At 34.7% G+C, this 14,397-nt stretch overlaps 2 protein-coding genes and 1 long non-coding RNA gene across 3 annotated transcripts; 2 read left to right on the top strand and 1 right to left on the bottom strand.

Moving 5' to 3' along the window:
* The first annotated feature begins 652 nt into the window (after positions 1-652).
* LOC124457125 lies at positions 653-2,320 on the top strand. The gene is given in 3 exon segments (XM_047007411.1): positions 653-1,296; positions 1,299-1,641; positions 1,644-2,320. Coding segments are annotated over 3 exon segments (1,464 nt in total). The 5' UTR covers positions 653-852.
* A 680-nt stretch (positions 2,321-3,000) lies between these two features.
* LOC124458141 lies at positions 3,001-4,551 on the top strand. Its single transcript, XM_047008221.1, has 5 exons — positions 3,001-3,209; positions 3,303-3,488; positions 3,566-3,681; positions 3,994-4,106; positions 4,324-4,551. The coding sequence occupies exons 1-4, from the start codon at positions 3,078-3,080 to the stop codon at positions 4,007-4,009; spliced, it is 450 nt and encodes a 149-aa protein (XP_046864177.1). The 5' UTR covers positions 3,001-3,077; the 3' UTR covers positions 4,010-4,106; positions 4,324-4,551.
* Positions 4,552-8,446: 3,895 nt separating this feature from the next.
* Positions 8,447-9,643, bottom strand: LOC124458301. The gene is made up of 2 exons (XR_006953123.1): positions 9,487-9,643; positions 8,447-8,723 (listed from the first exon to the last, which is right to left on the bottom strand). It is a non-coding gene; the product is annotated as an uncharacterized LOC124458301 (long non-coding RNA).
* Between the last annotated feature and the right edge of the window lie 4,754 nt (positions 9,644-14,397).

Here is a 14,397-nt window from a genome sequence, read left to right as displayed (position 1 = left end):
TTTGATTGTGAGCAACGAAACAAGACATTGTTTACATGAGAGCGCGAAAGTATGTATTTTTCGTTATGATATTTAAGATTTATTTGTGCACAATTTGTCTTGACACCACACTGTTTTATTTTAACAAACTTCTCAGGACAGCAGAGGCACTCGCAGACACGACGTAAAAAGTGACCATGATTATGAAGAAAAGGGACGGATTCGATTACAGAACAGTAGAAAACTGGATTGCCCAGCACAAGTGCAAATAAGATAAGTCAGAGTATTTCTCGACTACTACATCGATCGAAAACAATTTACATCAGAAAACAGCTTGGTTATGGCAAAATGGAGAGTATTTAGAGATTAAGGAAAAATGGATAACGATTCCTCCTCACAGCTTTGCGCCAGCAGTCGTTTTACATAAAATACCTCTTAGTAGTGCTCATTCAAGTCACGCCTTTGGTGCCACGGCAACAGTTGGGCAGCGAATGGATTACCGACTGGTCACGAAAGTTTATAGTTTGGTAAAACGCAATGTAATCAAAATCTCAGAAGTCAAAAGTGTCTTGATCGATACGTTGAAGAGACTTTATTTCCACAAGACGGACAAAAGGCTATACCGCGCAAGACAAATAAACGGTACTATCCAAATAAAAGGATGTTTGAAACCACGTAGCAAAAGCAATAGAGTCCCTTAAGGACTGCAAAGACGATCAAGAGTCCCTGCGCAGGAAGGTAGAAACCTGGAAACAGAATTCTCCAAGCAGCAAGTTTTTCTACCGCACAAGAGATAACGCTTCCAGAAACGATATTCCTCCAAAGAAGGATAAAAAGTTTTTGTTTGTGCATCAAGAGCATTGGCAACAACGAATGTTGATTCGTTATGGCGAACAATTGTGTCTCATGGACGCCACGTACAAAACAACAAGGTACGCATTACCGCTTTTCTTTGTGTGCGTTCATTCAAACGTTGGCTACAAAGTTGTGGCTGAATTTATGTGCCAGACGGAGACCGAAGAAGCCATAGAAGAGGCTCTGGCTATTATAAAAGGATGGAATCCAGTATGGAACCCAAAATATTTTATGGTGGATTACTCATTAGCAGAAATAGGCGCGATAGAAAAAAGTTTTCCCGATGTACAGGTTTATGTTTGCGACTTTCACAGGTTGCAAGCGCTAAAACGGTGGGCTTCAGCAAGCAAGAATGGATTGTCATATGAACAGCAACAACACTTCCTTTTGCAAATGAAGAAGATTGCTAATGTCAGTACCAAACAGGAGTACGACAAGGCAATAAAAGATTCTCGAAACCCAAAGTGTATAAAGAATGCAGCAAGATGAGAGAATATGTTGACCGTACGTGGTTTTCTTGCGCTGTCAGATGGGCACACGCTTTTCGAAAACAGCAAGTCACCAACATTGTTAATACTAACAATGGCGTTGAGGATCAAAACAGAGTCTTTAAATACGAATACTTACCCCAAAGTATTGACAAATCTGTGTTTGGTATTGCGGTGATGTTGGTTGAATCTTTCATTCCCGATGTTCTTCAGCACTATTTGGATGCAAACCTGCGACTGAGCAGCGCCTACTGCAAGTACAACCCATCAATCCCAGAATACTTGAACAACAGACCTCCGCACTTTTTGAAATGTTGCCTTAAAATCGATACGCTTCAGCCATTTTCAAACAGGACGACATAACTCCGGTTAATTTAAAGAAGGGCACGTTCAATGTCAAGAGCGAGAGCAATGTTGGAAAGAAACATTTCATAGACTTCCGAGAACCAAGTTGTACCTGCAACATATGGCACACTACCCATTTCCCTTGCAAACATTTTTTCGCAGTTTTTTCTTTCTATGACGAGTGGGATTTCGAAAGTCTTCCAGAAGACTACCGAAATAGCGTTTTCATCACTCTCGACAATGAACCTCTTGGATTGCCACAAGATACTACGCCAGAAGAACTAGAGGAAGCCAATACGTCATCATGGAGCACCATCAAAAGAGACGTTGTTTTGCAAGAATCGTTGTCTTCTGATAACAAAAAATATATCCACGACATACCCCACGAAGAAACAGTTAAGTTTGAAACTACCTCAAACAAAAGTTCCAAAAGGCTCAGAAAGATCTTGCAAGAACAACTGGGCCAAATACACAGTATGACCTTCCTGATCGACAACGAGACCACTCTACAAGAAGCAGTGCAAAGAGCTGAAAGCTTGAAACAGTTTCTTGAACAAAACTTTCCCACAGAAAATGGTTTGCCTCTTCGATTGAGTCCTGTGAAAAAAAAAAATAAAGGTTACCGAGACAAAATACCATCAAATCTTTCATAAGGCCCTACCTCCTCCCAGACGACGCAAGACAAAAAAATCTACACCATTTCAAATAGATCTTACTAATGTGGGCGATGAAATGGCACAAGTAAGACAAGTTATTGAATTGCTTTCTTGTCATTTCTTAAAAAAGCTTCTCTCAAATGATTACTTTTATGTTTAAAAAATTTCTTATTCCTCAGAAAAGAGTAAAAAGACAAACGCACTTACCTTACTTTCCAATATATTATTAAAGTATTGTTTCAAAAGTAATTTTCACCAGCCATTAGATATACGATATGAAGGACATCACCAAAATTGTGGGTTTATGTCTCCTAAATCGCACTCATTTTTGCCATACTCGAAAACAACGTTTGAAAAAGTTGTTCGTAATTCTTTAGATTACATCTCGTCACGAGTATTTTCTGAAAGTAGTGTTTTTATTTTCATAGGTATCCACTAATGTGCAAAACCAGGAGAATGAAAAAAGAAATTCAAGCAGGTACAAACATATAGCAATAGAGAAATATTGAATGGAGAAAAATTTTCCAAAAATATTTGTGTAATGATGAGAGGGGGGGTAGTAACATTTCAGTGTAGTATTTATATTTACTACGTAGTAATTATTTAATATGAGTGAGGACTATACCATTACACATAGTCCATTTTTCTTTTCCTAAATGGCAACTGTAGTATTGACGTCTCAGCTGAGCACAAGGCAAATCCACTGGATCGCTTACTGAATGCCTCTCTAAATGGAATTAAGTTAGGTGATCAAATGCTAGAATTTGGACCAAACAAAGTTACTCTTCAGGATTTATGGACCCTCATTCCACCAAATGAGATGACTAAATATGCTGCCACACTAATTGAAAATAAAACTGTGGCACCTGGATGGCTTAGTGATACAGTAAGTCAAGTGATTAAACACTCTACAGCTTACATATGATTATCATGCATCAGAGACAAATGATGAAATGGTAATTGAGCCTGATTGTTATAGGTTATCAACGCTTTCTTATGGAAACTTTCATGTGAATATCCTGGTGTCCTACCAGCAGAATCATATGTATGTCAGTTGGTGCAACGAGGATCTAGTACACGTCGACTGTGGGCAGATCAAAATTTCATGGCAATTGACACAATAATATTTCCTCTCAATATGTCTGGGAGCCATTGGACACTTTTGGTAAATACAATATGGATGCAACATAGCTAAGACCAGGCAACAAATTTTTATTATTTTCAATATTGTCACTTTTAAAGGTAATCGACAAACAAAAAGAGATGGTATACTACCTTGATCCTATGGAAGGTCATGTAGAAGAAGTTATCAGTGAGGCAACAAGAGTTGAACTTTCACAGTTTATCAAAAGCATTTGGTAAGTATATACATTACTTCCTTGACAAATACCAGTATTTGAAATTCTAATTCAATGAATCACTTCAATGTCTTGAATACACACAGCAACATTGATATAGTGCAGTTGATAATATAATCCCTTTGTTTATACAAGCCCTTGTTGATCTAAAAGTGGGTGGAACACATCAACTTGGTCTATTATTCAGCCTTCACACTATGTGCAAGAGGATGGGTTTAACTGTGGAATAATTATTTGCCTGGTAGTTGTTTTGACATTGTGTTCTAAGAAATAACAATTTAAAAAAAATCTCTTTTATTTTTATCATTTCAGTTTGCTGAATATCTGAGTCAAAATCTTGACATAAATGCAAAGTTTGACATGAGAAAAGTGAGGCAGCACGTGACTTCAACGATTATGGGTTCTTGCTATGATGACATTTATGAGTAATAACAAAAAAATTATATTTTTTTAAACATTTTAATAAAAGGGGCAAATTATAGATTTTATTTAATTGACAAAAACATAAAACTAGACAAAAACTTTAAAGTCGTGATTTATTTGTTGGAATTATCGATAAAATCAATCTGACATTTGTAATGTTATAAATTGTGTGCTTCTTTACTATACCATAAGTAAAATGTGTAAAATTTATTTTATTAGGAGAAATTGTTTGGTATGCAAGATTTGCAAGATAGATTATGGTGAAGACTGGTTGGGATGTGATTCATGTGGGTAGTACTTTCATGCAAGTTGTTTGAATGTTGACTTTGGACAAACTCTGACAGAGTACTTTGCTTGCCCATAATCAGACATGACAATTGTATAATAATACAAAACATAAATTGTAAGATTTAAAAGTGCCGAATAAAAAAGACTTACCGATTAGAATACTTTTGAGCATGATCAATATCTTTTAGAACATATTACAAGCAAGCTCAATAACAAAGAATAATATACTTCACAATGCGCGTTTGCAGTAACATTCGTTATAAAAAAGACCGCATATTTTGTAAAAGCCAAATGAACATATAATACAATGTGGGCGCTGTGCTGTATACTTTGTGTTGATTTGTGTTAGGAAATTTTATACAAGAAACATATTGTATTAAAGCGATTATTATGTCAAGGCTTTTGCCGCTGACCAGGAAGTAAATAGGCGCGTCTACGATCATCGCCCGGGTTATAGCCATAGATATAGTAGGACTAGATTGCTCACGAGTGTGACGTAATATAAGCTTATGAATGTTTATATAAGCTTATTAAGAGGGTCGGCACTAGATCATGGTCAACTAACGTACGCGCCCACATATTACTCTTATTATGTCAGCGGTAAGTAACAATTGACGAATATTCATGTATTCATTATACGAATGATTTTACTGCACTACATATTGCGTTTGCATACGGCAATAAGGCAAATTGGCAATAGAAAGCAAGAAAAGATTACAAAGATTTCAATTCAATTTTGGTCAGATGTATGTTCTTTGAAATGTCTGCCTTGCAGAAGTAATGGATTGATAGTACTTTACAATATAATAACCGCACTTGCAGATTTACTGGACTTAAGGACAACAATGTAATGTTATAAAGTAGAAATGGACTATATTTGTATTATAGATATGATATTAAATATTTTCCTGTTATTTGTAGTACTAATAAAAGTTATTATAGATACAACATACATGATAAACACACCCATCTAGATTCGTATCTTCAAATTTTTTTCCAAACTTCCTGCATAATAATATAAAATTTGTGTGTTTAATGTGTTTGACTGTTTGGCCATACTTGCTTGTAATTTTCCGATTTGAGTTAATGCACAGGTGTGGCAACTTTTTTAACTTTGTTAAAGTTATTGTCAGGAAATTTTGAAAACTCATTGTCTCCAGCAGTGCCATCCACACAGTGAACCACAATCTAACTTAAGTGCTCATTAAATGAAATGGGTGGTTTTCAATTGAGCATATTGATTTATCACGAAAAAATTAATAGGTGATCTTAGTACAGGTGCAGCCAGATAAGATGTTGAGTTGTGATATCAATCACAGTAGCTAATTCAGGTATGTTCCTGAAAATACTTTACAACAAGAAATGGTAACAATATATCTTAACATGTAACACTGGGTATTCTCTACATTCATCTCTGGCAAAAATTTTCACATTGAATCTCTGAGCACCAAAATACATTCTAATATGGAAAACAGATTGTTCAGAAAAACCTTTGAGCATATGATTCCTTCCATTGTCAAAGGATTTTTCGAACAGTTTAAAAACTCCCACCTGCTTTTGTTATGCTTGTGGCATAGACCCAGTGCTGTAGAACATAACTTGCCTTAGATGCAACTCTTTCGAATAGTGAAATGTAATTGTAAAAAGTCATTGCATGATGTCATAGTGTTTGCAAACAATATTATTACTTAATATGAACAAGTTTCTTTATCAATTTTGTAAACTAAAAATCTTTGTCAGGTTGGGGTGCTCCGTGCTCTGCAATGACTATCCATAATTTCATGAAGAATGCTCGATTTCCATGCACCCACCTCCCTAACAGCATTGAATGCACCATTTCTTGATTTTATGGTCATATGAGAAGATACAATGCATTTGGCTAAATGTTTTTCGAGCAACAAAAAATTCATATTTTCCAACATGGTAAAATTGCAACTTGCCATACGTATATTCTATGAGAATCTAAACATAAAAAGCGCGGGAAATCATCACGGAATTGTTGCCAAATGCTAGTTCGAAAATGGAGTTTCCAATGAAGTATGCGGCGAGTGAAGCAAAAAACAAAAGCAATTTAGACGAAGGTATTGTAATATGCAATTCCAAAGAAGAAATGCTGGAAGTATTCATTGATTATAAAAAACGAACTCGCAGTGGGTGGCGCTGTCTAAACAGAAATAAGTTGATAGGTATATATTATACAATAACTTCAATGCAGAAAGCATATGCTTGTCCAGAGATATACTACTTTTTGGTTATTGTGCAGTGGTGAAGAAAGAAACTTCACAAAATTATATATATATATTAAAGCAGAACTTTTGTTTAAATTTTAAATATTAAAGTATGATAACATGTATGAACCAAATACTTAATGATGACATGTATGAACCAAGTACTTAATGATGACATGTATGAACCGAATATTTAATGATGACATGAATGAACCAACTATTTAATGATGACATGTATGAACCAACTATTTAATGATGACATGTGTGAACCAACTATTTAATGATGACATGTATGAACCAACTATTTAATGATGACATGTATGAACCAAATACTTAATGATGACATGTGTGAACCGAATATTTAATCATGACATGAATGAACCAAAGACTTGATGATGACATGTATGAACCAACTATTTAATGATGACATGTATGAACCAAATACTTAATGATGACATGAATGAACTGATGTAAGTGTTTAATAGACAAGACTACAGACGAAATACTCGCTGAGAAAGGTTCATTTGAAAGAATTCGATGGAGCACAACTGCAAAAACTTGCGGGGTTTCCTTATCTTTCGACGGAATGCCATTCATATCTGCCGGTGGCCTGCATTATCAGTGTCACTAATTTGAAGATATTGATTAACACACAAAGCTAAATAGACAGAGAGCTATAGAAATGAAAGAGGTATAAAATTAATGCATATATTAGTGCAACAGTGCAACATGATGATAATTCTGTTTACGTAAAATAAAAAAATATTTTCAGAATCGTGATCACACCTTTCGGAAACATCGTAAGCTATTACAGTCTTCAAAAAAACTAGGATGTCCCAGCAAAGTCGTAGTTTTAAGAATTCTGAAATTTCCCGAGTATGCGGTAAGAATTTTTTGTTATATGCATTGTAAGGCGTTTTATAACTCTAAAACAAATGCTCTCTCAGATAAGTAGGTCATTTTGTCCATTTTTGTGACAATTCCCGGTGGAAGTAAGTGGCGATGGAAAAACAGACAGGAAAATGAGAACGGCAAGTTCTATTTTAAAAATGATCTGTCAGCTGGCAAGAAAGTCAATGTAATGGATATCTTTCTGCTAAAACTTCCTGGAGTAAACAGTCATATGTTTCATGTAACACACGGCGAGGTACAGTGCGAGATTCACTTTTTGCCTAGCAATACCATTTCCATTCTCTACTAAAGAATTAAAGTGGGTTGATAATGTCAATTTTGCGTGAGAAAATTGCTAATAAGAAATTGAATAATTATTGTGACTTTTTATAGGAAGCAGAATTTCGCGAGCCAATCCTTCCTCAAATTGTAATTAAAGTAAGAGAAATGGATGTTATGGGGTTCGAAGTGTCGCAGAAGTCCGACGTCATTTGAGAAATTTTGTCAAATCGGAATTGTTTCGCGGGCAAGAACCACCATCTGAATTAAGTCGACGGTATTATCCAACAGATAATGATATACGAAATATATTAAACACTTCACGTATTGGAAAAAAAAAGGCAGAGGATGATCAATTAAATTTGCAAATAAAATGCGATGAATGGAGTGAAGCTTTCCCAAAAGATTTTATATTTTGTCAGGTAACATCAAAGTTGAACTTTTAAAGGGTAAGGTATTATGGAAATTATTAACCCTGCATGGGTTCAAAAAACGATATAAACAGTTTCACAGCTATTTTTCCTTTGAATGCCTCTGTTTCAAATAAACTATGCTGACATATACTTATTCTCTTGTTTTTTTTTTAGCTTTTGAAAGAAAATGGTCTGGAGAAGAGGAAGTTTCTTTTCGTATATCAGTCTTGTTGGATGAAGCGCTTATTATTGCGTTATGGGAACGAAATGTGTTTAATGGATGCCACTTATCGCACATGTAGGTAATACAAAATACCTTATTTTCTTGTCACTTGGAAAGTTAATGTTATAAAGTTTTCCAATTTGCATCTTTTGAGGTATGCACTACCGTTGTTTTTCTTATGTGTCCGATCAAATGTTTGTTACATCGTTGTTGCTGTCTTCATATCCCAAAATGAGGACATGGATTCCATATCAGAAGTCCTGAACATCATCAGTCAAGAGAATCCACTGTGGAAACCTAAAACATAATGGTTGATTTTTCATTAGCTGAAATTGGAGCAATCAAACAGTGTTTTCCAAGTAAGACGAAACAAAGCAATAGCCGTTTTTGAAGAAAATGTTTTTGACGAACTTACTTACTTAATGAATGGGGTTTTTTGGGGTTAGAAACACACATTCATGTTTGCGATTTTCATCGAGAGAAGGCGTGGAACGAATGGATTAATAAGCGCAGTAATGGAACGTATCTTTACAAACATGAGCTATTACAACTGCTGCGAAATATTGTAAATAGCACAAGTCAAATCGCATTACAGAAAAACATTGATGCATTGAAAAACAGCCATCTGTGGAAAGAATCGCTGCAACTGCAGAAAAACTTTGATGAATTTTGGGGATTACACTTGCAGGTATTAATCTCTTCTATTTTATGCGTTTTAATATCAGTACGCTAAACTGCTCAAAACTGATACTACCTATCTAACCTATGTGTGTCTATATAAATATATACATTACTTTTCAAGAAATGGGTCCGTTTTTACAGGGATGAATCGTTGCGCGTTGCCATTTATACAAACAACGGAGTGGAAAGGCAAAATAACTGGTTAAAGCATTCATATTTAGAGGACAGACGAAATCATTCGATAAGTGATCTCGTCAATATATTACTAACACAGCTCCTGCCTGATAACTACAAAAAGTATTGTGCATACTGTTTTTTTTATAAGATGTTTGCAATCAGTGAGCTTTAACGATAGTCAAAAAAGTATAAGTGTACTTACAATTTTCTCTTTATAGATATAAGGAACAGAATATCAAATCATCCGATTCATACAAGTCCTACAGCAAACAAATCCCAAAGTTCCTGCACAATAGACCAAAGTATGTTGTTTCTCATATTATTCAACGGATGGAATCTGACATTCCAAGTAAAAACATCAAGATAGAAAAGACAAAACATTTCACTGTCACAAGCTCATCATCCACATATCAAGTTTTTTTGGGATCAAACGACCAAATGCCTTTCTGCCAATGTCTTGATTACAGGAGTCCAAAGATGCCTTGTAAACACATCTGTGCTGTTGTTCAACAACCAAATGTTGGGTGGGAATCAATTGGAGTGAAGTTTTCCAATCATCCCCTATTTACTTTAGATCCCCATATAATTCAACCAAAAGCCAGTATAAGCCCAAATCAGACTGATATCAAACCCCACTCTCTGCCAGGAAACTTTGCGCAATGTCCTAATTATGAAAAAGCTCATTCTTCTGACTGTTTTCTTACCACAACAGATTATTGCTCCAACTCAATCCAAAATGTTAGAAATAAGTGTGTTCAAAAAGTCAAACAAATTCAGGATGAGCTTTACATTTTGGATGATGAGAAAGTTTTGGACAAAACCCTGGAGATGTTACAAGAGGTAATACAATACACAAGAAAAAGTCATCCTGAGGAAAATGGAATTTCATTGAAAAACAAGTCCTTATCTCCAAAAAAGAAACAAATTTCAAAGTGTAGGTCACAATCTGCTTTGCCAAAACGAAAATGCAAGAGGTGTCCAGGTAAACGAGTGGGAAAAGCAGCTGATTTAAAAAGTGAAAAGATTGAAGTATTTGAAGAGAAGCTTGAAAAGAAGATAAGCATGAGAAACGCAAATTACAAGTAATTGAAGAGCAACTAGCAAAAAAGATGAAAATGAACAACAATAAGAAAATTGAAAATTCTGAGGAGTGTTGGGTAGATATTCAAGGAATAAAGTTGTCATATGCTCAGAAAGACGTGCTTCTAAATCTAAATGGATGGCTTTCAGATGACCATATTGATGCAGCACAGAAATTAATAGGTGACTTGGTACCGGAGTGGGAGCTCTGAACACAGTCGTAGCAGTCACATACAGTAACAAACTCATAAATATTCCTGAAAATATGACCCAAGCAATTCAATGTCATAATATTGGTCACCACTGTGTGGTTTCTACATCCAGAACTGGTGAAATAGTAGTCTTTGAATCTATGAGTACCAACCTTAATTCATCATTAAAAAGGCAACTCCAGAATGTTTACAAAAACCTTCAAAAACAGTATGGTTCTTTATACGTCAAAGTGATTCTCCAAAAACATCAAAAAGGATCATCAGATTGTTTTCTTTTTGCTGTGGCAAATGCTGTTGCTTTGGCTAATGGTGTGAACCCTTGCTCTGTTACCTGGCTGCAGGAGAAGATGCGAGTGCATCTGGTCAAATGCTTTGAAGAACAAAAAATCGAGATGTTTCCCCACATTGAGAATGCAATGCAAACCTGCCATTCAGAAAATTATATTCTGTGAGAAAATAGTAATTGTAAGCATCTAACATAAAAATAATCATGTATCGCTTCACTTTTGCTTGCAAACATGTACACTGTAATTGCTCAAATTGGAACCCCTTGACAAATCATGTATGTATATATCTGTAAATAATATTAAACAAAATTAACGTTTTCTATTTGTGAATCATGGACATGGTATTTATTTTTACAACTTACTGGGGACATATAACTAATACTGTCTACAAAATGTAGAAATAATAAATTTACCTTATAAATTTTGCACAGTTGTGTAGTGAGCCCGGAAGATAATTTGGTCGTGGTATGTAAATTTGATATTATTATCAATAAACATTTCTTTAGAAATCTGTTGTTTTTACAGTTAGTGAACAAAGAAATAAGTGTATAGCAGAGCTAAATAAAACGGGCTGGATACGCCACAGTTACGTTCATTGTATATTGTTCATTGCTTCGAGTATCGTTATGATGATTTAAAATCGTTAAGCATATGACAATATATGTAAAATACAAAGAATTCAAAACAATAGATGTGTAAAAAAGTAAAACTGTCCAAACCTGAAATCGAAAAAAGAATTCTTCGCGTCAATTAGCCGCATATCGGTTGAATACGCATATGAAACTTGTTATTCTCAATGGTTATTCTATATTTTAGTGGTTTGTCACAGCTTATAGGTAATTACCAATGTTAATTACATATACATGACTATTTGTCAATTGTTACTTACCGCTGACATAATAAGAATAATATGTCGGCGCGTACGTTAGTTGACCATGATCTAGTGCCGACCATTGAGTTCTATAATAACTAGAGCGGCTAACTTTACTGGGGCGAGAATGCCAAAAATGGCGCCAAAGGACGTATTTCCGCTGAAATGATCGCTTTGCAGAAAATAATATTTCTACCTCCCCTGGTGTCTATAGTAAATTAGAAAGAATTTTTCAAAACAAACACGATATCACAGAATATGGATATCGTTAGTTCCAGATTCTGTGACGATATCTTTTTGCCATTTTTATGATGCCAACACTTCAATCGTTCAATTGTTGGATGTCATAGTTTCCACAAAAAGGAACATATCGCTTCTCACAGGTGAGGTAGTTGTTTGTTTTTTTAGTCTATCAACGATTGAAAAGCAATTATACATGCACTTGAAAAGCCATAAAATACATATTAAAGACTCACTTGAACGCCAAATATACTGATGTTTTCCTGTTTTTTGTTTATAAAATTCTGCATACTTTTCTGTCATTTGTTAATGCATGAAATAGTAATTTACCCATTTATTTGCAAAATAGTTTCCTAAAGCAAAAGACCCTGCACACATTTTGCTCTGTGAGTAAGTATCAAAAGAAATGATCAGCCCCAACGGTACCCATGATTTGGAGCAGAGCTTGTTATGTTCTATTTGCTGACAACATGCAGGGAAGATCAAGGAGTAAAGATGACTGGAAGATGTTATTGACCTGGCAGAGTCTTAAAAAATGATAATGCTGTAAAGATAATTGATTTATTGTCTGCCCTATCCGGAGTTATTTAATTGGATCGTGGTCAAATTCTATGGATGGAGACAATGGATTCACTAAGGATGCCTTGAATGCTTTGAAGTTAATGTTCATGATCCAAAGAAAGATGGCAAGAAGGTTGTATGTGTTTTGATGCTTATTGAAATGTCAATTCACAAACATGTAAAATGGAAGGCCATAAAGTTTGTGTCTATGTAAACATTTGTACTGAGATTGATGATGACTCAATGCAGATGTGAAGCTTCAAACTGTATAAGCCATTAGGTTGTATGTAACTTAATGTTTAAATCATGTCATATCTTTATCAAAATATTCTAGTTGAGTGTTGTTTGAATGTTACTAATATTTAATGCACTATACTGAAGCATTAAAGATTCAGTGATGAAACCTTTAAAGTTACTGTACTGTATATTTCTTATATATTTCTTATATTTCTTTAAGAAAAATTTGAGCTTATTTACCTATTAGAGTACAGAATGGAGAGTTATCATATACATTATTGCTGCTTTTTTAAAGAAAAGTTTTTCACTTTTCAAAGCTTTTCTAAAAATTTTTTGCTTCTTATTTCTTATCATGAAATTGATGATATAGAGGTAATATAATACAATAATATTCTAATTTCTAAAAAGCTTTTAAGCTTCTAGCATAAAAGTACACTATAGTTATGTAATTCATTTGGTTTTATTGCCTTGCTATGACATCCACTTGCACTTCATCATTCTTGTATGAACAAAATACCAGATGTGGATACTCAGAGAACAAAATGCACTACCAACTGCTTATGAAATTTATTATTGAGGTGAAAACTGTGTTAATCATTCAAATTATAGTGCACTTTTATTGCAAATGTAGGAAAAACAAAACATAGTGAAAAAGAAGGGTGGAAGTATTAAAACTACAAATGAATTAGAAACACCATTAAGAGCATAATTGTTTTGATGATTATTTGCATTTTGCCCAATTCATATATCAATACAACAAAATCAAATGTGCTACAACTTTACAAGTATTTGATGCAGTTGCACTTCAGAACATCACAAAAAGGTTACTTAAAGTAATTTCTATACAATATTGTTTATTTTCATTTACCAAACCTATGCAGACTTGAGTCATTTTGAAATTTCATATGAAACTCAATTACAGAAAATCCGTAAATATCCAGAGATTTAATATGTACTTTTTTAAAGAAACAAGTAAAAATCCTACAATTAAGGCGAAAAAAGCCATTGCCGATTGCATGAAAAGAAGCAAAATAGCAATGATAATAAATAAGCTAACTTCTCTCTCGTGAACCGTGGAGATGAACTATGATATACTTTTTTGTATAGACTAAAGAGTTTAATCGATCAAACAAGTTTGACGCTGTTAAGAAAACGACCCACATCTGCATTCATACATGTGTAGCCGAGATATAGCTCTTTCGTCGATAGTTATAAATGCATCCTCGTAGGAGCAGATAACTGACAACCACAGTTGACTCGCTGTTATGAATTTAAGGTTTTTACCTTGATTTTCATCAAAAAATTGCTTGCAGAATCCCAAATAACAAACATACATTTTCCTCACTCTTTCCTCAGGAAGGAGTGGGAAATTGTGAAATTTTCGGAAAAGCGGTCAATTTCGGTAAATCTCAGCGGCAAAGGACGAAATCCGCCATTTTTTTGGCATCATCAGATATCTAAGGCTGCGCTTGAGATAGCCGCTCCAGTTATTATAGAACTCAATGGTGCCGACCGAAAGACGCCAGCGTGACATTCATGATAAATCCAAGATGGCGCGGGAACCGGGCAAAAAACTTAGGGCTACTATTAGGCAATTGTTGTTTTTTGCAGTTTACTTCGTTTCA

The sequence above is a fragment of the Xenia sp. Carnegie-2017 genome, unplaced genomic scaffold, assembly GCF_021976095.1.
Source record: "Xenia sp. Carnegie-2017 unplaced genomic scaffold, XeniaSp_v1 HiC_scaffold_6, whole genome shotgun sequence".
Lineage (NCBI taxonomy): Eukaryota > Metazoa > Cnidaria > Anthozoa > Malacalcyonacea > Xeniidae > Xenia > Xenia sp. Carnegie-2017.
Note: the sequence above shows the minus strand (reverse complement) of the source record. Positions and strands in the feature narration are given on the sequence as shown.

What these genes read in the sequence shown, in the direction of transcription:
- LOC124458141 (XM_047008221.1), top strand. Translation starts at nt 3,078, where the DNA reads ATGCTAGAATTTGGACCAAACAAAGTTACTCTTCAGGATTTATGGACC. An exon ending in CTGGATGGCTTAGTGATACA is followed by an intron (nt 3,210 to 3,302) that starts GTAAGTCAAGTG and finishes TGATTGTTATAG; the next exon opens with GTTATCAACGCTTTCTTATG. An exon ending in GGAGCCATTGGACACTTTTG is followed by an intron (nt 3,489 to 3,565) that starts GTAAATACAATA and finishes TCACTTTTAAAG; the next exon opens with GTAATCGACAAACAAAAAGA.